Source organism: Anabrus simplex, chromosome 4, assembly GCF_040414725.1.
Source record: "Anabrus simplex isolate iqAnaSimp1 chromosome 4, ASM4041472v1, whole genome shotgun sequence".
Classification (NCBI taxonomy): Eukaryota; Metazoa; Arthropoda; class Insecta; order Orthoptera; family Tettigoniidae; genus Anabrus; species Anabrus simplex.
In genome coordinates, this window is record NC_090268.1 from 405,886,137 (window position 1) to 405,913,819 (window position 27,683).

General features: G+C 38.0%; 2 protein-coding genes across 3 annotated transcripts in view; one reads left to right on the forward strand and one right to left on the reverse strand.

The window, feature by feature from the left end:
• The window catches only part of Eps-15 (Epidermal growth factor receptor pathway substrate clone 15), a 555,588-nt gene that overhangs the window by 307,210 nt on the left and 220,695 nt on the right, over positions 1 to 27,683 (reverse strand). The window lies entirely within an intron of this gene.
• The window catches only part of LOC136872112 (Ig-like V-type domain-containing protein FAM187A), a 73,254-nt gene that overhangs the window by 32,377 nt on the left and 13,194 nt on the right, over positions 1 to 27,683 (forward strand). The window contains exons 3-5 of the mRNA XM_067145958.2: positions 2,591 to 3,037; positions 11,326 to 11,510; positions 18,265 to 18,420. Coding sequence (XP_067002059.2) covers positions 2,591 to 3,037; positions 11,326 to 11,510; positions 18,265 to 18,420 — 788 coding nt within the window. The remainder of the gene's footprint in view (positions 1 to 2,590; positions 3,038 to 11,325; positions 11,511 to 18,264; positions 18,421 to 27,683) is intronic.

Consider the following 27,683-nt stretch of genomic DNA (forward strand, 5'->3'; position numbering starts at 1 on the left):
CCTCAGAAACAAACTGACTTTACTGTTTTCTTGCACATTAGTGTAATTTTCTTTAACCCTTTCACACCCTTCTCCACTCCATGCGCTTCCCTCTGTTGACCACAGAAGAATCTCGTTTCAAAAGTTCAGAAGAGGTTCCTCTTGCAAAATGTAGGAAGCTGATTTTTTTTATATCTACCATCTTATTTGCTTTCATTGGAATGTGGTCCTCAGGATAAGCTCATCTGATGGGAAAACAAAAAACAAAAAGTTCACAAGAAACGCCAGGAAAATCCAGGCAAAATGTATGGAAAATTAACCAATTTATCATGGTAGATGCTTTCACAGTCCTAAATGCATCCCCAGAGAAGATGTAGTGATGAAAGTTTGACACATGGAAAGGCACTTATTGGTCCCTTGGCACTGAAGCAATTTCCACCGACTGATCAGTCTACTTATACAGTTGCTTCCATCAGTTATTGAAGGACAAGATTTCAGATGTCTGTACGACTTGTACCATGAACCTATTCTTAATAGTAGAGGCTATACAGTCTTTTACAGTATAGATTCTGTCTATTTTTCTAAGCTTCCATTTTACGCAACCAACCTCCCACTGTCCACTGAAGCTTGACATAATCTGATTAAACAATGATATCTGTTTTCTTTTGTGCAGTTCCTGGACATCATCGGGAACAAAGGTAGATAAATTGTGATGGATAAAATTAGCCACCTCATTTAGTCTTTTCAGGGATATTACTTTACAATAATCATTAAAAAATGAGGTATCGGTTTTCATGTTTATTCCAAGCACACTGACAGTTAGTTGCTGCAAGTAAAACAAATCTTGCATGGGAATTTTTGGAAGTTGTATATGTAATGGAAACTTATGGCCAAAATAGTTTCATTTTCGGTTGCAAGTCTCTGGCTAACTTTCAAAGCAGGCAATTTTTTTTATTCTTTCTATATACCATCATTTTACACACTGCAGCTCATCTATATGTTTGTTCAAACATGTGTTCTTAATTTTCACAGATAACATCTCAAATTTACACCACGTCTACCGAAATGTAACTGACAATCGGTTAAAAATTCTGACATAATACTCATACCTTATGAGAGAATCCTCTGTTCAGGTTATCACTTAAATAATGGTCCTCCTTGCCTGAATAGTGGGATTTGTTGTTGGAAATGAGAATATATGTTCACAGATCTTAGCAAGTTCGTAATCAGGCACTGCATTGCAACTTTTTCCTTTGCTTCTTCAATCCTTTGGTCTTTTGCCATGAAGAAAAACTGGCAAATTCTTCTGATTCGTTCTTCACCAACTACATGCAAGCTTAAAAAGGCTTCCCAGAAAACCTGGACATGATTTGTTCCAATCATGTAGTGATATTTGAAGGAGTGGGTTCGAGTTCTTGGCTTGTCTAAGTCTGCGACGTTTAACGTTACCAGCATCTATCAGACCTTGTAGATGAAGGTCTTGCTCATCTTTCTTACTGAAATCGAAGAAGTGGCTAATAATTGACAACTGGTCAGCTTGACTATTAGAGTCACAGCACTTACTGTGACAGTTATAAGATGGTCCTACAGTTTTGGAGGGAATCAGCCTGCCTTTGCGTCTACGATGTCATAACCCCTTTACTTTTGAATATTTTTGAATATTTTATCACATTTCACTTATATGTACAGGGTCTTTCACCAGTCGACCAGCGCAGTGCAGTGGTAGGTTGTTGAAATGGAACATGCAGCTCACCTCCACTGGGGGTGTGCCTGAAAAAGAGCTGCACCACCTTGGGATGAGGACAAAGGTTTACTTTTTATTCACAACAATTTGTTAGCAAAAATTTATGAAGTTTGTGATAGAGCTACTGGAAACATATTTACCAGACTTTACTCTCAGAAGTCAACAGAAGATCCAGGAATGATGTCAGATCAGAATCTTAATTTTCTTTGGTGGAATTTAGGAGTGGATGCAGCAAAACAACAACAATATACTGCAGTCAATATGTAGTATGATTTAAAAAACACCACTTTTCAGTACTATTTTATTCCATTAGAATGTTGTCTACCAAAAGTATTCTATACCACTAAGAGTTTGCCTTGTAACACTTCCAGGGTAATATTCTTTTTGATGATTTTTCTGCAGTCTTATATTTACTGGCAATTTCTTTTCTTTCTTTTTTATGTTTTCTTACAAACCAGCCAGTTCTTCAAGTTTCCCTAGAGAAAAGGATAACGCATTCCTTTCTCAGATTTACAAAATATGAGGATAAAAAAATTGTTCTTCTGTATTCTGAAACTAACTCTTCCAACAATCCTTTATCCTGGAGCGATGTTACAACTATTTCATTTTAGCTATTAGGCTTGGTCACTTTTTTGAGACAGTATGAACATGATGATGATGATGATGATGATGCTTGTTTAAAGGGGCCTAACATCGAAGGTCATCGGCCCATTACACAGTATGAACAAACAGTCTATGAATCAAAATAGTAACATAGACAATTCAACTGTATCATAGGTCTCACAATTACATAAGTTTAGTTTGACAAGCTTGTAATGATAAAGAGAAATGAAACACCTTACTAATGTTTACTTTTCTGTTGAGCAGGTTCGGCCTGAAACTGCCCCTTATGCCAACCATAGTCGAGGAGCAGAGATCATAACTGAACATAAATTGGAAGTCTTCACAAAATGGGGGCAGTGGTCTCCATGTAGCACATGTAATGAAGTTGGAAAGAAAGTACGAACTGGAATATGCATGGTCAAACGCCATGAAGTAGTGAAAGATGAAACTACTTTTGGCAATGATACTGCAGCCAATCCCAATGCAACAACTGTTAACGCTACAGAAAATCTTACCAAGACAACTGAAAGGAACCATACTAACACATACAAGAGACAGGCATCAAGCACCAATATTTATGAAGGATTGGGAGACATACTTCAGTTGTTCAAGAAGGGAATACCTTGCCATTCTGTCTTACTCCCACCAAATATAAAGAATCTTCCTCCCATAAAGGAACGTGAAAGTGAAATTATGGTAGCATTCTGTAAGGTATTGTTTGTACTTTGCTTAACTGTAAATATATGGTGTAGTACAGAGAATCGAAGTACAATAGAGATCTAGGAAATGAAGAACTGTGTGTTCAGTAAGGCCCTAATTTGTAGCTAATCATACCTTTATATTAATACACCGGGTGGCCTGCCCACCCCTTATTATTTAGCTTTATGAAATCCAACCAACATTAAATTTCTCCTCAAGGTCAATATTGCCCAGCATCCTTCCTGTGTACCAGCAATTCAAATGAGCCACAGAACTAGCAAAGGAAAAACAGCTATGTACAATTTCCTATCCAATCCTACGGAACACTGTGCATATATGAGATTTATTGCTCCTTGAAATAAGACATATACCCATAACAAGACTGAATTAATAGGTTATGCCACGTGATTTGTAATGGCATTAAGTTAAATAACCGCTGTAAACCATAATTGAAAACTCCATCATGCTTTCAAGTTTAGTATGCCACTTCGAAAGTATCATGTATATTGTCTTTGTAACCAAGTCTGTAACAGGCCAGTTGCCTGTGGTATCTGAGTATCGGTAGTGTAATGGTTTGAATTGAACCTTATGCATTTTGTTTAATGACATACTGTGCCCCATTGTAACAGAACACGTTTATGCACACCTACCAGGTAACATCACAACACTCATTTACTCACAATGTATTCCAGATACAAGCATGTTGATATGTTGCTAATTTATGGCGGAACAAGGCACAACACATTCGAGTCACAAAGCTTGTATCATGAGCAGTTCCCCAACAGAACACTACCGACTACTAATACGTTCTGAAACTTTTTTTTTCTTTACTTCGCACCGAAGATCTTATGGCAATGATGGGATAGGAAATGACTGCCGACAGTGGGATTCAAATCCACTATCTCCCAAATGCAAGCCGACAGCTCTGAGATCCAAATCACATAGCCACTCGCTCGGTGTTCAGAAACCTTGAATGATGATTGTGGTCAACTGAGAAAGGGTTCCTCCTGTTAGAGATGCTTTTATAACATATAAGCAATGATTTTCATGTTAAGGCCCATATTGATGGATATGACTTATCAGAAATAAGTGAGATAATTAAAATTAACTCATGTATTCGATCAAAATTCTTATTGTTTTAGTACTAGTTTTGATCAAAAAGTGATCTTCAGGTGAACAAATCAAATAACAGGGTAAAACACGTCAAAGAATTGAGTAAATCAAATTGTCTAAAACATGAAGGTGAATTGAGTTATTAAAACAAGTCAAAAGGGGACTGTGAAAATACAGATATATGTATAAATTTTTACAAGTTGCTTTATGTTGCACCGACACTGATAGGTCTTATGGCGAGGATGGGACAGAAAAAGGCTAAGAGCGAGAAGGAAGCAGCTGTGGCCTTAAGGTACAGCCCCAGCATTTGCCTGGTGTGAAAATGGGAAACCACAGAAAGCCATCTTCAGCGTTGACAGTGTGGTTCGAACCCACTATCTCCCAAATAGTGGATACCAAACAGGAAAAACACATTGTATATGAAAAGGTGTGTAAAATTAGAATCAATGGAGTTAAAAGATTATAAAACGTTGAGTGTCAGGTTTTTGATCAAAAACTAGTACTAAAACAATAAGAACTTTGAATGAATACACAGGAGTTAATTTTAATGATCTCAATTCTGATATATCAATTAGGTCGATCTGTAACTCTTATTTCTGTTAATAAAATGCTCTTATAACGTCTGGTCCAAATGAAGGGGGCTGTCTGGGACATTTGCATGACTGACCGACATCATCCAGTCATCTGGGAAGTGAATATTGCATATCAATACATTTCATGTGTAACTTTTTTTCAATGGGCATTACACAGAGCGACTATAGATCCAGCCTTCTTGTTAAGAATCCTCTTTTCAGACTAATAACATTTTCATAACAAAGGCAACGTGAATTGGCATAATATGCACTATTGCAGTGCGGGGAATCCCCCCTACTGGGTAAGGTAGGACACGCTTCAAGCACAGTTGGAAGTAAATGTCTAGCATGGGACTTGGGTGACTACCTAATCGGACCATATTTCTTTGACGGCCATCTGAAGGGAACATGTATTCAAAATGAGCCTGCTCCCACAGTTCAAGAATGTGATTGAATATGCAGGTGGTTTCAACAGGACAGGACCCCAGCTCATGGATCAGTAGTCATTCAGAAACATCATCAAGCTTCATTTAACATATACAGTGTATAAAAGCTCATGTTTCTTTGTTTTGTTTGTCCTTTATAGACTCAAAAACTACTTGACCTCTTATGATGAAAATTTCACAATTTGTTCTTATTACTCCTGAGAGTGTTTAGGAAGTGGTAAAAACACACACACACACACACTCCGTGGGTTGGGGTGGGAAGCGGCGAGATATAAAATCAAAAATAGCGTAAAAGCCATAGTTTTCAGTGTCAATGTCGTTTAAGTACAAGTTCAGCCCCATTGAGCAAGAGGGTGAGAAGGGGTGAAAAAAGAAAATGTCCAAAGTGACCAAGATTATGGATGTATATGTTCTAGCATAGCTCTCAACCAAACTTGGTACACACATGACTTACTATATGGAGGGGGAGAAAAAACCTGTGGGTGTAAGACACTCCTAGAAACCCAAGGGGATGGGATGAAATATAAAAATAACTAAAAATGACTATTAGTGCTGAATCCCTAGTTTTTGGGGCCAATGAGAAACAGCATGAACAGTGGCATTACGGATGACGTTCAAGTCAAACATCAGCCCCCAACCGGAATAGGGGTTAGAAGGGGTGAAAAAGTATGTCCAAAATGACGAAGATTATACATGTAGCTATGTTGTTCCAGCATAGCCCTCGACCAATCTTGGTACACCCATGACTTACTATCTCCAAAAAAAGTACTGAGGTGGTATGACATCCATAGCACCTCTAGGGTTCGTGGATGGGGTGGGTGCGACATGTACAAATTACCAAAAACTACCAATTTTAGTGTCGAACTCAATAGTTTTCAGGGTAATTTAGAAGAACAGTGACAATACGGATGTAGTTACAAGTTCAGCCCCTATCAGCATGGGGGTGAAAAATGAAAAAGAAAATGTCCAAAATAACCAATATGACGGATGTATTTGTGTTATGTTCCAGCCTAGCTCTTGACCAAACTTGGTGAACATTATTACTTACATACCAATGACAACAGAAGATCTAAATAATGAACTACAGTTAATCTACGATATAGCCAAACACAATGATTATAGTAAAGAAATGGTCAACAAAATCATTCATAAGATTAAACTCCAACCCAAAACCAAATTAACAAAAATAGACAAACCCAAGAAAGATTACGCCTTATTTACCTTTAACAATACACACTTATACCCCATAACTAATGTTTTTAAAAAGTACAACCTGAAAATAGCATTTAAAACCATGCACAACAGCATCAACATTATACATAACGTCAAGACAGTTAACAACAACAATAAATACAACCAATCAGGAGTTTACCGTATTAAATGCAACAATTGCAAAACAAGTTATATTGGACGTACAGGCAGAAATGTCATAATCCGCTACAACGAACATTTAAATGCAATAAAACATAACCACTTTTCATCAATAGGCCAGCATATTGAAGAATTCAAACACAGGTTTACGGACATCGAGAATGATATGAAAATATTAAACAAATTCTAAGGGCCCCCTGCTTAACATAACTGAATATTTCTACATTTCCTTACACCAATACGCTAATCCTAATTGCAATATTAATGACATCATGAAGAAAACCAATATCATTTTCAATAAAGCTATTCCCGCCCTAAGAAATGATTACCTAAAAATAGTAAATAAACAGAACACAGCACGCCCCAGAAGACCAATGAATGACAAGCCAAGCTCCACCCCTACCCCCACAATAGCCACTCCCCCTACCCCTCCATCCAAACCCCTCACTACAGCGAAAATAAGTCCTAGGCGAACATGCAGCAATGTGCAACGAGCTCCCAAACAGAACGTCACCCAACCACAACAGCAGCAGTAAGTACCAATTTACTTTCGCACACAACTTTAGGCATTCCTTCAAACTTACACTTTACTCATACCAGTTTATCTTTCACAGATAACTAAAGCTCTGGTGAACAGATATAGACAAGGAAGAGGTCACCACCAAAAACCTATACTCAACCAAATCTAAAAATCAAGACTTTATCACCCGCATCAAATTTTTAAAAACACATTCACAACTGAGCTACATATTATCTCTACCCACAATATTTGACCACTCAAAGACTTGTGTTTTCGTTACAAGCATATATGAATACACTTGTTAGTCAAATAGAACATCCTCAAGAACTGTTTATGAGCTCAAAATCAATCAACATAAACATAGGCGCACAAGACCCCAATGAGGAAGCCTGAAGAAGGAACATGCAAGACATGAACTTTTAAATTCACTAAGTGTTTTTATATAAATGTTTTCAGTGTTTTTAATGTGTTTTAATGTGTTAAAAACACCAAGTGTTTTATATACACGTTTTCTGCGTTTTAAATGTGTTTTAATGCGTTTAATGTGCATGTACAATTTATTTTTTAGTTAAGTTTTTTACTACCATATTTCAATTTTAACCTCACGTAATCACAAATGAAATGACGATAACATCTAACTCACAACCCCATTAGACATCTGGATGCGCTAATGGATGAAGACATCTTTGTAACATGTACGAATGCCTAATGGATGTAATATTGTGATCTGTCAGCTGATGATGACTGTATACAGTCGAAACTGGTACTAATGGAAGTCTACTTTACAATAAATAGTATTGATAGGTGGAATTTCTTTCTTATCCACATACGTGTAATCAATCAATATGGAAATGAAACTTATAAATAACGATACATTCATATTAAACCAACATATAATTAAAATAGTAGTATGGGTTAAAAATGCAATGTGACGGTCCTTTACTGACAGGTAAACAAGCTTTAGTGGAGTTCTTGAAAGAGTCTTTGAAATGTTTGTAAGATATATGGTGTTGGCATTTATTAAAATAATGATCATGTGGTTAGGCACACTCAATCTTATGAAACAATGTTTAATGTTTAAAGAGTACATCAACATTTGATACAAAATAAAACACTATGTTAAGACACTTGTACAATACATTAACACTTAATATAAAATAAACACCATGTTAAGACACTATGTACAGTCACAGGGTAAAGATTTCAGATGTCTTGATTGCTAATTACAATGTTTGATGTTTGATATCATCCTCGAGGGATGTTATAAAACGTCTTGATATTTCTATAACCTTGGTCGTATTTTAAGTTGAAGTCTTCTTACAAAAGGCATATCAACAGACTGGAATTGAAACAGCTGAGTCATCTTGTAGTCAAGCCCTTGGTTTATGCTATTAAAAAAAACAAAAAACGGTCATTGCTGACTGGCGACCTAATTTGCATGCTGTAATGATTTAGAGAATAAGTGAATGGTAAGGATAGGTAGAACAAGGATGGTTCCAAAGTGTTCGAGGTGTGATGTCGGCCAATGTCTTGATGTTGGTTGAATGGGAGACTCACGAAATACTAACTTTTTAGACGGAAGAATGATATCCATTGAGGAAATGAAGTGGATAGAAATGTCTGTAACAAAAGTGAAGATGATGTTTTATAGAAAGATGGTGTTATTAATCGCTTAAAGAGCAAAGTTATGGAGCTTTTTGCTTACCTCCTTGTGTTGTATGTGGCAAGATTGTGTCATTCTTGTCGTCAGCTCGACTGACTGTTACAGTTCTCGTACTTCGTATGTTGTATCGGTGTGACATCTTAGGTGGAGGGAGGACTGAGAGATAGGCCGACGATGCCCAAAACAAGGGCAAAACATGTCCCAATTTAAGCATGTAAACATTCACACGAATGTATTGAATGGGCTGACCACTTCAATAAACTTACTTGTTTCATATTTAGCGATTAATTAACGAAAAAGGTATGTCTCAGTGCTTTGGAAGTGATATTTAACGCATAGTTATGCCTGTAAACGTGAAATTGAATGCTGGGGTTGAAAACAACCCATGCTGCAAATACTACATTCTCTCATTTATGAAATTCCTTTTCATTTGCAATACATTACCCTTAAATGAATGGATAGTAACATATAAAAAAACAAGTAATTTGTAATTATCTCTACCCTTGGCCTAAAATGAGTTAAAATACTGAATCTGAGCATTCTCTAGTACCTCTAGGCATTTCTGTAGCCTTGATCCTAGGTGACTTCATAGGATTAGTTAGTAGATAATATTTCTCAACTGTACTGCACTTCAGATGGGCTTTCAGCTTTTAGGGCACATCACACAAGCACAAAAAATATTACAGTTTTACATGACTGTTTATACAGTGACCATAGCCAAGGAACTTCTGGTTTTATGTGGAAACTGAACTACAAGGATAAGATTCCCCTGCACTGCCTGGGATTTGAACTGCAGTCACCTTGGTGAGAAGCCAGTGATGAAGTTACTTGGCTATCATGTTTTACATTGTGTCAACTACACACAGTACATGTCAAAACTTGGCTACCATGTTTTACATATACGGCCAACTAAACAATTGTAGTTTCCAAACCCATAGCCTTTGGATTTTACATTTGATACTCTGCCCTATGAGCTACTATGGCCTGCAAAGGCAGAATGGCAAGGCCACTGTAGCTCAAAGGGAAGAGTATCAGCTGTGAAATCTGAAGGTTGCAGATTCTGGTTCCACCAGTATTTAACATATCTTTGGCATGTCCAACAACAGACCATTATATTGGTATTACTAATAGCTGAAAGCGTGACTGAAATGTACAAAAAATTAAATCCATCCATTTTTCCCTAGTGATTTCACATCACACTAATATATTGAAGGTTTTCAGCAACATAACGGGAAAGTGCTAGGATTGGGAAGGAAGTGGCCATGGCCTTAATGTACACCCCAGAGAGACATTGAAAAAATTTTAAAATGCAATGTTTTTGTGACTTTTCATTTTAAAAGGAGAACAAAGAAGAATTAATTTTTGTGTTTAATAAGCAAAAGCTTCTAAAACAATATCTGCAAGATATGATTTTACTAAAAGAGGAGGGAGTGCCCGTAGTCGCAATGCTTTCTTTGTTTTTCCTAGTTTTAGACAAAGCCATTATCCAACAGGCCCTAATTAACAAAAGTGGTAGAACAACAGATCACAAAATCATATTACAATTTCATACTGGATTTTGTTACAGTCCCCTCTCAATAGGTATTAGTTTACGGACATCTCTGGTCAATATCATATTCCTCAAGATGTTTGATATCTTTTCTTTCTTCTTTGATCTATATCAGTCAGGTTAACATTCCAATAAATAATCATGTCATTGGTTGCACGTCCCACTAAATAAACAGAGTCTTCGTAGATGTTGATGTGGTGGAATTTTTTCCTGCAGGAGCTCTTTTACACATTTGCACATCTACTGACGTAAGGTGGGCATATTTTAGGACCTCAAATACTGCTGCTATGAACCAGGATCGAGCCTACCAACTTGGGTTCAGAAAAACAGCACTCTACAGTTCGAGTCACTCAGCCCAGTGGTTTATGTTCATAAAATAATTACTACCACATGCTACAATAGAGTTTATGAGTGGATAACATTTCGGACAGACTGTCAAGTACACTTCCTTGCATTTACTTCCCATGAAGAAGGTACTGAATTCCAGCATAGTTAGCTGGCATTTACAACTGCCTCAATGTGAGACACCTGTGACAGCAGATGAACTTGCACAATTAAGAATGCCTTTATAGGGCAAAATTCCAAGACTCAGGCATCTAAGACCACTGTTGAAGGGGCAATGATCATAATGTATTGGTATCAACCTTATTAACATTTTGATTTGCTAAGTTCAGTTTTGGATAGTTTAGGTACAAAACAAGGAGGAAATTTGAGGCCGCACTGAGGATAAAGCTGAAGAAAGCAGACAAAAGAAGTGAATAACATTCAAATACAGTTTAGAATTCTCACCTCTCTTGAAATACAACATAAATGATTCTCATTATTACATAATCTTCACATACAAACAACTGTTTTCTGTAGATTTCTAAATAAAACATGAATTAACATTGATTACACCCACCAATTTAGTATATACTATACAAGAATATAGTTTATTGGATTAGCACCAGAACATTTTTAGTACGCAAAAAATATGGTGTACTAAAGGATTAAGTAATATTCATGAATTTTTCCATAACAGATGTCCATAATAGTATTTTCTCAATAAATCTACGCTGGAATACAGGTCCCATGCCCTGACGAATCTGTATTTGAAGTTCAAGATGATAAGGGTAATGTGCTTGAAACTGCTAATAACTCAGCTGGAATTTACTCCATTCTACAAGGAATACCTTCCGTACCACCAAACATACAGAGGAGGACTATTTACATGGATGTCTCTTCCAAGAGAGCTGAGCTAAGATGTCCAGGGTAAGACAAATTCTCTTATAACAAAAGAATACAATTTAAATATGCTGCTGCATAAAACTAGAAGGAATTCTAAAACAAGGTCATTATTATATTCATAACCAGTTTCCTAACAGCCTCCCTGTTGTTACATATTCCTCATTTCCCAAGTCTCCCAGCTAATTTACTCCCAATCAAAAATATGACTCTTCCACTGTCCACACCATTCTCTTGCTGATTAACCCTTCATGGGCAGAAGCATTTTATGTCTGGACACGGATCAAAAATATGCCTCACCCAAACATATCTAGCACTAGCTATCAAAATGCATGTGTACTTAATATACACGATTTACCTTAAATCTTGGATGCACTCTGTTGCAGAGGTAAATAGGGAATTATAAACATTTTTGTGGCAGCATGCTAGTGCATTAACAGCATAAGAATCATTCCACAGAAAATTTTGTGGCTGCATGTTAGCACATTAACAGCAAAAGAATTTTTCTCCAAAAAATAAGTCCTTATAACAAAGAGTTGGAGGTGACCAATCTTTGATTCTATGCCTTGTATTTGGAGGTATTGTCCATAAATTACTACTGTCCCTCGGTATTGCTGTTTCATGGTGAAGTACATCAAAAATGTTGGTATCAAAATATAGCAAAAAATATTCTATATGTTCAGTTTCCACGTCAAAATATGAGGGTAAAATTGGTACTTGATTTATATTACAAGGCCCTACTCTGGCTCCTTGGCTGAATGACCAGCATGTTGGCCTTTAGTTCAGAGGGCATTGAGTTCAATTTTCAGGTAGGTTGAGGATCATAACCAAGTACAGTTAATTCCTCTGGTTTTGGAACTGCATATTCATGTCCGTCTCACTACACATCTTCATACAACACATCACACTATAAACCACCAGAGAAACTCACAACAGTGAACACATCCGTGCTCATAGCGATGCTTCCAGGAAAGGCATCCAGCTGAAAAACTGGACACAATCCATACGAAGTCCTAACCCCATGTAATTGGGAAAAGTCCCGGAAGAAGAAGAAGTCCTAGGTCTAAATTACTCATGTCAGTCCATTCATCAGCTGGTTTGTTCTCCGGGGCACTCTAGTCCCTTTTGCACTCAGAAGACTCATCGGTTGAATTTCCATCTTCCAACAATTCAAACAAAAAATCACTTTCGTCCATACTCATCAAGTCCAAAATCAAAATGACCTCTTGCTCACCGACTTGCCAAGTTGCAGAATAACACTATAAAATCCAAGAATTCAGGCTCAATACTCGTGTCACAAACTCAGCAATAGACAATCGCTTCTACCCACCTTTAATAAGCCAGGAAAGTGAAAATATTTTAATCCAGTATATGCCGGGCAGCTAGCCCCATCCAAATAGGACCTTGGTGAAACTGGCAACACACGTGCTGCAAGGAATTTGCAAACTGGCTATCTGAGAATCCTCTGACCGAGTGTGCTATGGTCAAATAGTTCCATATGCTGTAGCCAACTATCAAGAAGTTATGCTTCAACATGGTACACAACACCAGTGATCATATTATGAAACCCAGCCATCTCAGGCACAGAAAACCAACCACAAGAAGCTGTACGAACAGCAGTACAGGGACAGTTTATACTCAACTAAGATTAAGTGTACATTTTCTCCACCGGCACAGACAGGTCTTATGGTGATGATGGGATAGGACATCAGGGCTAGGACTGCAAAGGAAGCAACCGAGGTCTTACAGAAGTACTGATGCTAAAGGATGAAGCGATTTTGTTCATCAGAACACTGAAAGTTTTCTGAAAGGCTTCACAATATTGTGGATGATGTTACATGAGGAAATGAAAGATATATTATGTGGAAAAGAATGTGAAAATCAATGCTTAAAATTAAAATGTGTACCAACTGATATCTATGAAGGAAATACTCTCACTGTATGGACAGCACACTAATTGGGAAGAACTGCATCAAGACAGGGCATCCAGTCTCCCACCCACACAAAAAATCATTGGCATTCAATCATCGGATGGAAGGTGAAACCAGGATTCATGCAATTCCCATCAGTGAGATCTCTGAGAAGATTTCTGATGCTAATCCAATGAACTACTGTGGGTTTGGGTATTTTGAAACATCACCTTTCTCCACTATGTAAATAAGCAACTTTACGATGGAAAGGTGGCTAACAAGAATGGGAAGGTAGATACCTGTAATACAATTGTTAAACTGCTATATCCATTGTCCAGCAATAGTCTTCACACTAAACATCACTATGGCAGAAGACAGGACTGTCATAATGAGTGAATACTTTCTGAAGTATTAGTCTTAAATTTGTTATAGAGATTGGCTTTCTCCAACTTCTGCAGAAATAAATTGCTAGAAGTCTTATTACCAGTAAACTAAATTCCAAATTGAAGGAAAGTTTAGTTTAGTTTAGTAATGTTTTATTTTACCTGGCAAGATTAAGGCCTTCAGGCCTTCTCTTCCATCTAACCAGGAAAGAGATCTGTATCCTAGAAAATTATCCCAATTACATACTCGAATCTGTGGAGGGAGATTTCAAACAGCCATGGTTATTTTTCAATATCAGTCGGATATTATGATTTCATTCAAAAGGGTATGTGAACAGCTACTGCAGTAGACACTAGCATTCAAATTACACCAACAAATCAAATGGAAGGATATGGAAGGATGGGCAGATACCAGCAGATTGGAAAAAGGATATCATTCCACTCTATAAGAAAGGTGACAGATTACAGAGGAATTGCATTAACTTCCCAATTGGGAAAGCTGAATGAAATAATTTTAGACAGAAAAATAAGACCATTGATAGAATTAAAGTTATCAGAGGAACAATACAGATTCTGGAAAGGCAGATCAACAGCTGATCTAATATTTAGACTGTGTCAGATAATGGAGAAGTATTATGAACATAATAAGGTCCTGGATATCAAAAAGGCCTTTGATGATGTAAGTAGGGACAAAGTCTGGGAAGTGTTGAGAAATAGTGGAATCAATAATGACATAATAAAACTAATTGAGAATTTATATGAAGACATCAATAGTCGCATCAAAATATCACCAGAAATGATGGAATCCTTTAGAATAACTACGGGCCTAAAACAAGGTGGAGTTCTGTCACCTCTTTTCTTAATTACTGTGATGAATGAGATTCAACAACAAGTATGCCAAAACATTGGTGACAACAAAATTAAAGTCATGCTATTTGCTGATGACATCTGTATATGGGGAGATTCCAAAGTGGAACTTCAGGATCAGATCAATGCATGGACAGTAGCAGCTAAAGTGTACGGCCTAAGATTCAGTCAGGAAAAAAGTGAAGTGTTGGTTATGCAGAGAAAGGGTCAACCTGAAGGTTACATTGAAATAGAGGGTAAACAACTCAAGTTGTCCAACAAATTTAAATATCTAGGAAGCATGATATCAGCAACAGGCTCCATTGAAGAGGAACTTACCAGCAGGATTCAAGCTGAAGGAACATTACCTAATGTGGAACCCAAAAGTACCATTGAAATGCAAGCGAGCAATTTATCTGATTTATTACATGCCAATTTTGACATACGGGAGTGAGACCTGGATCACGAGGACAAAGGATGAAGCAAGGATTCAGACAGATGAAATGAGATTCGTTCGAGCAATGGTTGGCAAAACAAGAAGAGATAAAATTCATAATGAGAACATCAGGGACATGGCTCAGGTTGGCAGAATGCAGGGTAACATAACTCTGTGTAGACTCAAATGGTATGGTTACATGCGGAGGATGGATCCTGATCGCATAACCAAAAATATGTATGATCTGCAGTTAAAATATTCAAGACCAAGAGGGTGGCCAAGATTGCGATATACAGACATGGTGAAAAACGATATTCAGCAACGAGGAGGAGACTAGGACAGCAATGAAGAAGGAGAAAAGTACAAGGACATAAGTTAGTGGCGGGGCTTCATTCACCGACCTAGATGGAACGACGTGGGATATGTATGTATGTATGTATGTATGTATGTATGTATGTAATATCACATGAAACCTATCACTATGACCAGGAAATTATTGGTTTATGGGGTTGGTGTTTATGTGATTAGAACCCACAATTTAAAAAAAAAAATAATAAAAAAACTTAAGCTGCCTTTGCTAACAGGTCACAATGCAACTGGACTGTTGAAATTGAAAATTAGTCAACCAATAGTACCATCTTGGAATGTTGGAAACAAAGGAACCAAGTCCATATGAGGTGGGTTTTTTTTTTTAATTAAAAAAAAAAGCACAGTTAACACTTGTCAGGCTTTTTGGCTTTCCAGTACTCCATCATGGTGAACACAGTTCTTCACTCTTTGGACCATTTATTGCTAGGTCATCTTTTCACTCTTTCCAGAAAATCCTTTATCCCAAGTACTCAGGTCCTGAACTTCTTTCTTGAAATTTGATCTCAGACACTGGCCAGATGCTCCTTCAGTCCAGTTGCCCATTGGAGTAGTACATTTCCAAGTCATGCGGAAAATGAATTCTGAGAGAGACACTGGTGTGAGGCATTTGAGATGGCTGACTGTAAAATAAGGCTGTGTTCATCATAACAAGCGACAACTTATCGAATATTATAGTAAGCTCAGTATTTGACCTCGGGCACATTCGCCTTCAGAATTTTAATGTGAACTGAAGATTTTCCACACAAACTCCTTCTCTTTCATTTGGATCCTCTTTATCTCGCTGAGGTGAGTGAGGGCCAAGCACTTAGCAGGATATAAGGCTCCAGGACATACTATTGTAGTGCAACAGCTGTATTTGGCCTGCCATGAGATTGATATAGAACGATAAGTGGGTTTATAAAGGTTAGAATCTGTTTTGTTTTTTTAAAATAATAATGACCTTGTAGTATACACTGAGTTACAAATAAAACTACTGTATTTGTTCAATATTCACAGAAAAATTGGCTTTTAACTTTAGAATGATGGTAATAGCACACCAATAACATTGATGTCACATGCTGCTCCACTCCTCCACAAAGGCATACATCTCACTGAGTGCAGTCAAGGCTGCCAATGTGCATGAGAAGTACGGACAGCAGCAGCTCCAAGCTCGCAGTCACCTCACTCCTTGCGCTCTCTCTACTGCTGCTTGCTACATCAGTAGCTGCAACCATACACGCCTCGTCATCATTCAGAAGGTAGTCCTCAGATTGTATCCCATCTCCTCATACTCTGAACACACCCAGGTAACATCATAAAGAAAACTCTGCATGATTTCTCTAGGTGTTTTGAATACAAAGTTGCTCTCCCTCCGGAAATACAGAAACTCTAAAGCATATAAATTATAGTTATCCTACAACCCTTCAATGAATTTCAGAAACATCAGGTCGCACAGTCTGATGAATGTATTCTTCCCCACAGAGCTGGACCCATAAGTACACACTTCCATACCATGAAGTAAAAAAAAAAAAAAAAAAGACTTAAATAAATGACAGAAATCAACTGGAAGAAAAATAAATTTAGATAAAATACACTGTGTACAACACATGAAACTTTACATTCAAGCATAACATAAAATATTCCACGCGCCTCTACAAATGCCCACAACACAGCTGTTCGGAAAAAGATTGTCAAAATTAACCATCAATTTCACAGAATGTGGCCAATCAGGAGAAAAGAGAAAAATTCAGTAATTATCACCCATGTCATTTATAACTGATAACCACCTCTTCAGTAAGCTTAGGAGGAAATTTGAGTGTCAAAGATGATGATAAAAGACAGTTCAATCAATACTGTGATGGTGGACGTGATTGCTTTGTGATTTTCATCACATACACTGCTTACGTAAATAGGACCACACCAGCCACTATAATTATTTTGTCACAAGCAATAATAACCTAACCATTCTATTGGTAATAGGTACTAACTGTGAAACCTATTCAAAGTAACCTAACACTGTCATTAACAATCTTTCCTTGTAAACAGGATTCTAACCATTCACTATCAATAATGTTATCACTAACAGTAACCGAATCCTCCATATAAGTAATTTTGACAGACACTAACTAAACTCTAACCTAACCAATCATTAGCAGTAACCATAGGGGGTCATTAGTGGGGTTCCCCCTGTAAGTGGGGGAGGTAGAATCCTCTGTGGTATCTCCTCCCTGTCGTAAAAGGTGTCTAAATGGGGGACTGTGGGCTCTGAACTTGGAAGCTTGGGACTACCACAGTTCCCCAAGCTGAGTGTGGCATTGCTTTCGCTTGTGTCAGGCTCCTCACTTTCAACTTTCCTACCTGACATCACCCTGCCAACTCTTGTTCTTTTCCAGCCCTGACGGTATTAGGCTTGCAAGGCCTAAGCAGACTCTCAATTTCATGCCCTTCGAGACCCCTTTCCTTCTTTTGTCGATACCTTTATTTTTCAAAGTGTCAGACCTCTTCCATATTCCCCCTGATTAGTGTTAATAGACAATGGTTGCCCAACTCACTCATTGGGGCACTGGGGGGCTATGGCCACCTTAGAGACATCATGACTCTCAGAAATGTTCTTCCACACTGCAAATGGTGTACTATAAATTTTGTTACATTGGGAACCATGTAAAACCATGAACCATAAGTGCACCAGGTGAAGAGCAGAGTGAGGAGATCATAAAAGGGAAGCTGGTATGGCATCAATGTTGTAATGTTATAATGACAGCTTCTGATTAGCTTATTGTTTATCATTCAAAACATATAACTCTGAGATTGGCACAAAATAGCACCTGAAGTAAATGATAACACTGGTCATTTTTCAGAAATCTCAACAGTGATACTCCAATAAAATGGCAAATTGGATCCATGAATGCCAATCCACAAGTACTCTACTCACAGACCAAAGGAAGAATTTATGTCAACATAAAAGATCACTTAGTAATCAAGAGGCTGAGGCTAGTTGATTCTAATATCTACAGGTAAGTATATCTGTATGCATGTGATTTCAGCAGAGCACACTAGAGGTCCCTGCTAAATTCTGAAAGCAAATACAGTAGGTAGAAAGATAGTTTTCACTTCTGTTCAGTTAGGGAGTATGAGTAAACTGAAAGGGGCTGATCACATATGCTCTACTGTGGGTAAGAAGGAAATGTTTGAGAATGTCTCGCACAAAGACGCATGTCCCCAACCAACAAGCATCTGAAAGGAATTTGGATTTTCCATACGAGCATTGTCAAGTGGATTTCACAAGTTATAGCAACAAAGCAAGATCATAATGAAGCATAACAATTTTAGCATTGCCTTAACTTCCCAAGACTACCATTACAACTAAATTTGCACAGTCATTAAAGTTTAAAACACAAACATTAATGGTAGCTTCAAATATGAGGAAAAATTCACTCAAAGCCTACTGAAACATAGAATGCTACTTGCTTTACGTCGCACCGACACAGATAGGTCTTATGGCGACGATGGGACAGGAAAGGGCTAGGAGTGGGAAGGAAGCGGCTGTGGCCTTAAGGTACAGCCCCAGCATTTGCCTGGTGTGAAAATGGGAAACCACAGAAAACCATTTTCAGGGCTGCCGACAGTGGGGTTCGAACCTACTATCTCCCGAATACTGGATACTGCCCGCACTTAAGCGACTGCAGCTATCGAGCTCGGTGAAACATAGAATGAATGACAGTTCTGGTATTATAGTGACTAATATATTTTAAGAAAAAATTTGTGTCAAATTTAATTTTAAAAGTCCTCATATTGCTGACCGAGCCATCAAGTTTATGATCCGTTTTTCAATAATTTATCTATAGAAGGGTGGGTTTTCATCCGTGGTGTATCTAAACAGTAAGTTTAAAAAAATCAAAACTGTCATACCATGCAGGCACACCCATCTCCTGAAATTTTGAAGATGTGTAGTTTCTGAATTCCAGACTTAAAGTTACTCATTCTTAGCTTTATTTTGGTATTGAGGCTAACATCCAAAAATTAGTGAAACTTTCATGCAAACAGGGAATACTGCGTTATTTTATTGTCATTGCATAATACTTGATGCAGAGACAAACTATTACATTTCCTTACAAATTTTATTTCAATTCATGATCTTGTCGTATTTATTCTGTGCATTCAGAACAGTTTATAGCAGTTTGATAACCGCTATCATCTATAATTATAAAGGGAAGTGCGTGTCTGTGTGCAATGGCCAGCAAAATCTACAGCATGCAGAGATCTGAAATTTTGAACATAGGTAGATAGAAAGAGGTCCGAATGCACCTTGAAGCCAGAATTTTCATTTTCGCATTCGTTGGTGAGATATGAACGAAAAACCATCGGAAAATGTGCATTGGGATATGACAATCCAACGTGCTGTCACCAAGATTAAATGCATAGAGTCACTGTCGCTAGGCAACGTACATAAGATAGGTAGAGAACACAATATTCAAGGAGCCATTTTAAGTCCAGGGCGTAGGAGGGCATATGACGCTGTTGATGGTGATTCGTCCGTCGGATTGGGACGTAAAGTCTTGAGCTATTCGAGAGGAGTGGGCTATGTGCCAGCGCCGGGTTTCATCCTATTCATTCTTACTATCATATACAATGTCATTCATTTCATCTCATTAACTCATATGATTAGGTTGACATCATGAAAGTCATCCGGTCGTAAAAATTTGCTACAAAGATTCATCCCACTTCATACCCAAACCCTGTAGAGAAAGGGGACAAGGGTTGGACACTTATACATTTAGAGGAAACATATATGACACAAGATTGACTATAATAATAAACAAGGAATAATACACAAATCAGTCAGAATGCCATTGTAATTCCGTGGAATAGGAAGCCATTTTCCTTCAATCCAAGATGTCTGTCTGTCTGTCTATCTGTCTGTGTTCATGTGTGCGATGCCCAGCCAAATCCACGGCAAACAAAGATCTAAAATATTTGTCATAGGTGAGCACAGATTTTCACCTAAGACGCATGGCTGTGTCTGAAAGCAATTCTTGCTCCAAGACATGAAGCTCAAGAATTATCCGGTTTCCTATAAATTGAAAAGTGTATCGACACGACATGTCATACACGAGGCTGTCGACTACACGACAGAGATTTTGAACAATTTGGAGTCACCTGGAGTACCCTCGAACATCTTGGGGTGGACGATTGTGGCACCGATTATCCTTCTCAGGAATATGAATCCTTCCCTCTGCAATGAACACGGCTCTGAAACTGATGACGAATATTATTGAAGCCACCATCATGACTGAGCATGCCGCGTGCGAAGTAGTATTCCTCGGACTGTAAGTCCATTGAGTAGGAAGACATTTTTGGCCCGCGACACGAGGAGCTATCAGCCCGTAATATTCGGAAGTGTTTGTGTGTACGTATGCGAAGCCCAGTCAAATCTACAGCACACAGAGATCTGAAATTTTTACATAGGACAATCACTTAAAGTTGTAGGACTCTATCTTTGAAAACTGTGTTCTTGCCATTGTCAACTGTACGTGGACTGTTCAAGAGTTCGAAAGGCAAACACAATACAGTATACATCTTACCTCCAAATGGAAGGACATTATTATATTTTAGTCCGAAGCTGTAAGGAATTATATTTTGTATTATATAACATGGTCTTTCACATGGTTTTAATATTATCTGTAGGCCTACCATCCATCAACCCGGTATCTTAAGCATTGAAAGTAACAATACATTACAAATAAAATAACGTATTTCATGCAATTTACGTCAAAAGTACGTGAGTTAATAAATATAATGCTTTAATTTGCATTTAAATAAAGAGTTTAGAAACGTCTAATGGTTGAATTACTAAACGCTGGCAAAGCCGCGGGCACATGCTAGTAGGATATAACAGGAAAAACCACCAGGATATTAACATTATTGATTTTTATCGCAACGGTTAGTGAGAAGTCATGTCAAATTTTGCTCAGCTGCAAATAACACTTAATTGATGCACTACCTCATGTAGCTTTTGCTGCCCTCATGATATCATTAACCAGAATAGGTATTATATGTAATAGTACACTTCCCTATCTTAGTCCGGCTTTTGGTCCCAACAATCCTCTTAACCACTCGAGTCTTCTTGGCATACTGTTGCATTGCTTCTACCACTGTCACTTTTAGTTTTCTAGTACCTTTTTGTACCAAATATTCCTTACCTTTCGCTCAGGGAACACTGCCACAGACCTTTTCTACACCAATAAATGCCACCGTGCCCAATACTTTTTAAATATTTTGTCTCTGTTTCCACTTTCAACCTTTTGCTTCTGAAAAACTTTTGTTCTATTTTAATTCTTCCTGCTGGTTGCTTATCTTTCTTAACCCTTTGAGTGCCGGCTGAAATTGCTTAGTACAGTGCTAAAAGTGCCAGGCCCAGATTTAGAGGTTTGGATAAATGTTCGTAATTTTTAACTACTGAAGTTAGTCACATGAATCCTTTTTTGGAAGGTGCTCAACATTCCATTCTCCCATTTAACATTCCAAAACTTTAAATATAATTAATGACTGGTAGATCTATTTGAAAAATCTTTAATTAAAAAAAAAAAATCTGATTTTTTTTCCACGTTGAGACCCCAAAAATTGCACTAAATATGATGTTTTAGTCTTATACTCAACACAGAATAGTTAATAATTGACAGAAATGCAACATTTCATTCACCATTTTTTAGAATCGGCAAATAAATTAGCGAAGTACACATTGCAGAAAAAATACTATTAAAAAAACATACTAACTATAAGAAGAGAATGAAAAACCACATCACATTCCAACATTCACATTACACAAAAGTTTTCAAAATTCACATTTATGCCCTGCGATGCAGGCCAAATGCAATCTTTTTTGGCAACGTACACACACAGTAACAGTCCTCTACTTGGTTTTGTCATTGGAGCAAACTTTACACAGCCTTGTTTGCCTAAGTTTTATGACATCAAAAGACAATGAACGGTATGCATTCGGTGAACGATAAGCATTTGCACGGTTACTTTCCCTCTGTACATCAAACCACTCATTTGCAACTTCCTCAATTACAGAATTGTTGAAAGATAATTGTGACATTCTCTCAACACATACAGTATGATTATGTTTGTAGCGAATGTATTTAGTAACATTCTTGCCATTATATTGAAAGTTATGTTTTTCCAATATTTTAGAGTCCTTCTTTCGTCCAAATAATTATACAGCATCTGGTCTGATGAATTAATGCCCCCCCATATACTTTACGTTCAACACGTCTGGTTTCATCACTCTCTGACGATTTCTTCTCGACAGAGTTTGAGAAATTGCAGCTGAGGAAGCGGTAGAAAGGAGGAGAACTTGATTTTTCTGTGTTTTCTCTTCTCTGAAGCCACAGAGAAGCAGAAAGGCCTTCCGAAAGAAACGAATGTCCCCAACATTGAATTTCTGTAGAATCTGAAGAGGTAGAGATTTTCTGTTTCGTCAGATTGTGCCAGTTATGTAGGTTCCAAGTGAGTATAAATTCTCAGCTAGCAGAATGGATGTGAAGAAAGAAAGCAAGACCATCTTTTCTAATTTTTTCTTGGTCTTCTACACTTTTTGCACCACGATATGGATAGAAACCAAGACACAACAACAGAATTGCATACCATCCAGAATTTGATTTCCCATCAGTGATGTTTATTTGGGTGATATTGTAATAACTGGGTATGTGATTTAGTTCCAATCAAAGATTCATTGATACTAAGCTGCTGATGCCGAGTGTAAAAGTGCCTGAAGGTCAGATTTGCATTGTCTACTATGGGCTGAAATTTTACACATGGATCATATTAAGGAGAAAGTTTAGAATTATCTACCATGTGAAAAAACTGGAGAATAAGTTGAAATCTATTGCAAAAAAAAAAAACCATTTGTTGGAACCATGGTGTTAGCATTGAACCTTTTACTGACCAGTAGCTAAATATGGATGGTTTGCGAATTATGCCCATGTTCAAAATACCGATCACAACTGCCTTCATCTCCGGCAATGTTACTGGTTTCCACAGTTTTGCTCTGGATTTCAGTGTAAGTTTGGAATAGGAAATGAGGAACTGTTGAGCATAGCGGTTTGTTTCTGTCACAAGAATACTGAAGAATGAAATAGTGACAAACAAGGAAAAATATGACGATGGCTTTGAATCTGGTGGGGGACAATGCTTAGGATCCTGTACTTCCATGAAAAGCATTGTAAACTGAGCTGGATTATCCTCAGCTACCTTTATTTCCTACCAGTCATCAATGTTTTTGTCATCACCATCACTTTCTTCAAAGTCCAAGAAAACTTCCCCTTTCTCCGAGGATTCGCTTAAAACGGCGCTAATTTCTTGTTCAAGCCAAGCATGTTTACTGCTGGACGCCGCCATGTTGTATGCCAGCTGTCACTCACTCCAAAGAAACTGTAATATTTCAAAGCAAAATAACTACAGACTCTTCCAAGTGGCCAAATGAGGAAGCTAAAGGACCCTGCTATTGAGAAAGCATGACTAGTGCCATGTAGCAATTACAGAAGGAACTATGTGAAGTTAAATGAAACGTTGATTATATTAATGCCATTTACAAACAAAGATAAGGGTAGGGTTTTCCACCTGTTCAATACTATAAAAAATGTGAAATAATTAAAACACATTTTTATTGTCATTTGGTACCGGTTTCGGCAATTTTATTTGTCATCATCAACCTAGGATGAAGTAACAAGGATATTTAACTACTTACATTAGAATATTTATACCGAGCTCGATAGCTGCAGTAGCTTAAGTGCGGCCAGTATCCAGTATTCGGGAGATAGTAGGTTCGAACCCCACTGTCGGCAGCCCTGAAAATGGTCTTCCGTGGTTTACCATTTTCACACCACGCAAATGCTGGGGCTGTACCTTAATTAAGGCCACGGCCGCTTCCTTCCCACTCCTAGCCCTTTCCTGTCCCATCGTCGCCGTAAGACCTATCTGTGCCGGTGCGACGTAAAACAACTAGCAAGAAGAAGAAGAAGATAGAATATTTATAATATAGGTATGTACAAACGCTCCTAAAATAAGCTTGTTATTTACAATTGCATCATATCATAAGACATTTGAATAGTTGAAAAACAGACTAAATGCCTCCTTATAAGGTTCTAGAAATGACATAAAATGTTCTATATACAGTTCTGTACATGTATCTCTCTTGGTGTTGTTAAATGTTTGTGACTATGCATAAAATTAATTATAGCACCAAGTTTCAAATAAAATTTTATTAACGCCGGTATTTCTCGCGTAATTTCCAAGCGCTGATATAATCAATGTTGGCATTCAAGGAGTTAATTTTACACATGCATGCTCTTGCATTAAACAAGTCATCAAAATATTTCTCTCATCTGTTTCTTATTTCTGTTTGGTGTTGACATATATTACCAGGTGTCCACAATTAAAGTTATGGTATTAAGCGCAGTACAGCATGGGCTATAATGATCGTAGGAGCCTGAAATTTTGAGATGTGCTAACTAAGCAATGCGCTCGCAAATTATGCCACAGAAATGATTAGTACCATGTTTTGCCACCAGGTGAAAATATGGCACTGTAAGCAATGGTAGGGGTCACAGAAAAAAGGCAGGAATGATCAAACATATGATAAAGTCAGTTTATTAGCATTCATGATTACAAACACTGTTCAATACGGCCTTCAAACCAAGCAACACGCTGCATCCGTAACACGGCATGGTCGACAGTTGCCTGCAGCACATCGGGTAAAATCAGAGCAACATGTCGTCAAATGCTAGCCTTTAGATCAGGCAGATACTGGACATGTCTCTGATAGATACGATTTTTTAAATATCCCCACAACCAGAAGTTACATGGATTTAGGTTGGGAGACCTCGAAGGCCACGCATCTGGGAAATGCCTACAGATAATGCAGTCATTACTGAAGGTTTCTCCAAGCAAATCTTTCAACTGGCAAATGATATGTAGTGTTGCCCCAACTTGCATGAAAATAACGGTGTGGTTGGTCACAGTCGCGTTCCTGCAAAGCTGGAATCACGTGTTGCACAAGGTGGTCCCTATAACATGCAGGTGTCATTGTACACCTAACAGGCCCACGAGGCTGTCATCTCCTCGAAGAAAAAAAGACCGAGAATGAAGGAGCTTGTAAAACCACACCAAACAGTCATGTAAACTAAAAGCAATAGTTGTTCGTGCACAACATTTGGAGGAGTCTAACCCCACATGCGACAGTTCTGTGTATTCACTGCACCCTCCAGATTAAAATTTGCCTCGTCAGTCCACAGAATATTTCCCCAACCACATGTCCTCTTCCACGTACGCCAGAAACCGAAAGGACAATGTTGTGACCTTGCCCAACATCTTGGGGTTTCAATTTGGTAACTGTATGAAGTTTGCAGGGATACCCGTATAAAATGCACCGCAAAATCCTGTGAACTGTTGACCGGGGTAGCGACAATTCACTGGACACCGCTCGAGCGCTGGTTACAGAATGGGAAGAATGTGCTGCACGGTCTGCTACAGCTACAGCAACTTCATCAACCACATGCATGGGGATGGGCCGCAGTCCTCTCCCTGGTGCGACACCTAATTCACCTGTTTCCTCAACTTTCTTAACCATTTTCTTCAGCCCATTACTTGTCGTGGGACTTTTCTCCGCTATTTCTGTCGACGATATTCCCGCAATGCAGCATTGCTAATGCTACCATTCTGATAAAAACAACTTCACTAGCAGTGCATGGTCTCTCTTCCCAATAGGCATTACATTTTGCATGGAAATGTTCAACTTTCTTACGTTACAATGTAGATTCACTTAACAAAAGGAATCAACATGCGGCACCAAGCAACAACAAAAGAATTGACACAACACAATTCTACCGGAAGAACATTTTGACATCAGAGTTACAGAATATTGCATGTTCTGGCCGCTTACAGCGCCATATTTTCATCTGGTGGCAAAACTTGGAACTAATAATTTTTGTGGCATAATTTGAGAGCGCATTGCTCGGTTTGCATATCTACGAAATTTCAGACTCCTATAATCATTACAGCCTGTGCTGTACTGCACTGAATACCATAACTTTAATTGTGGACACCCGGTATATGCAGTGAATCCTTACAAATTCGGACTAATGGGGGTGAGAGCTAGTCCACATTACCGAAAGTCTAAATTATAGAGATGTTTTCTAAAACAGTTATCTGAAGCTATAATTACAGATATAATGCCAATGTATGTAATGGTTAGATAAAAACCAGATTAACATAATATTAGATGAAATTATTAACTCGATTACTGGCCACAATGAACCACTTGAGTCATTCCACAATCACGTTCTCTTTGAAGGTTTTATTTGGTTCTTGTGATCTACCCAGTACTTTTTCATTCGTTCCAATCCTATTTTTCTCAATTCATCTGAAATCGCTATAGCCCTTCTATGTGTCATTTCTGCTGAAAATTTACGAGTCTTCAGAAGGATATTAGTTGTATTTTTGTTCTATGCATCTGTTATCTTGCTATATTTTATGGTTCCATTGTCCTCCTGTCTTCTTTCCAAAATTTTTCATGACTAGATGTCATAAAATCTGATTTCCTGGCAGTCTCAAGATGTGAGAGAAATAATGAGATTATTTTCTTCTTCACTGCGCTGGTGTTTGGGTCAATCTCTTAATAGACACAGTTTCATTAGGAAGGATTCTCCAGACTCCTTCAACCAGGTACTTTTTATTTATGCAAGTTCTGATGATTCTTCTCTCCGTTTAGAGGAGATGATCAGTTCTTTTGTTTTTAATTTAAAACGGGTTTCACAAACATAAATGGCTTCTGGGAGAGTTACAGTTTTGTAGTGTTTGATCTTGAGTGCCCACTTGAACCATATCATCATATGCTTCATTGGCAAATTTTAATCGTGATAGAACACTGTGGACTTATTGTGCAATACTGCTTTGTGTGGGAGTCTGTTTGGAAGACGGTTAGATACCCGACTACGCTAGCATAAGGGGGCGGCCCGTGGATGGCTTCAGACAACGAATTTTGTTTAAATTTGAACGTGGTTGCTGGAAACCACCGCAGTACGCTTTGTCAAGCCAGCTTCGAAATCCGCCAATCACGAACTAGTAGGAGGACTCTGCGAAAGGCCGAACCACGATGGCAGAATAACCAACCATCTAACTGCATCTTTGTAATAGTTTCATTTATGATAATCTGTCAATGCGCCGATTTTCCAGAGTTCTGATGTGTCCAGATAGATAAGTGTAATTTTTCTGATGT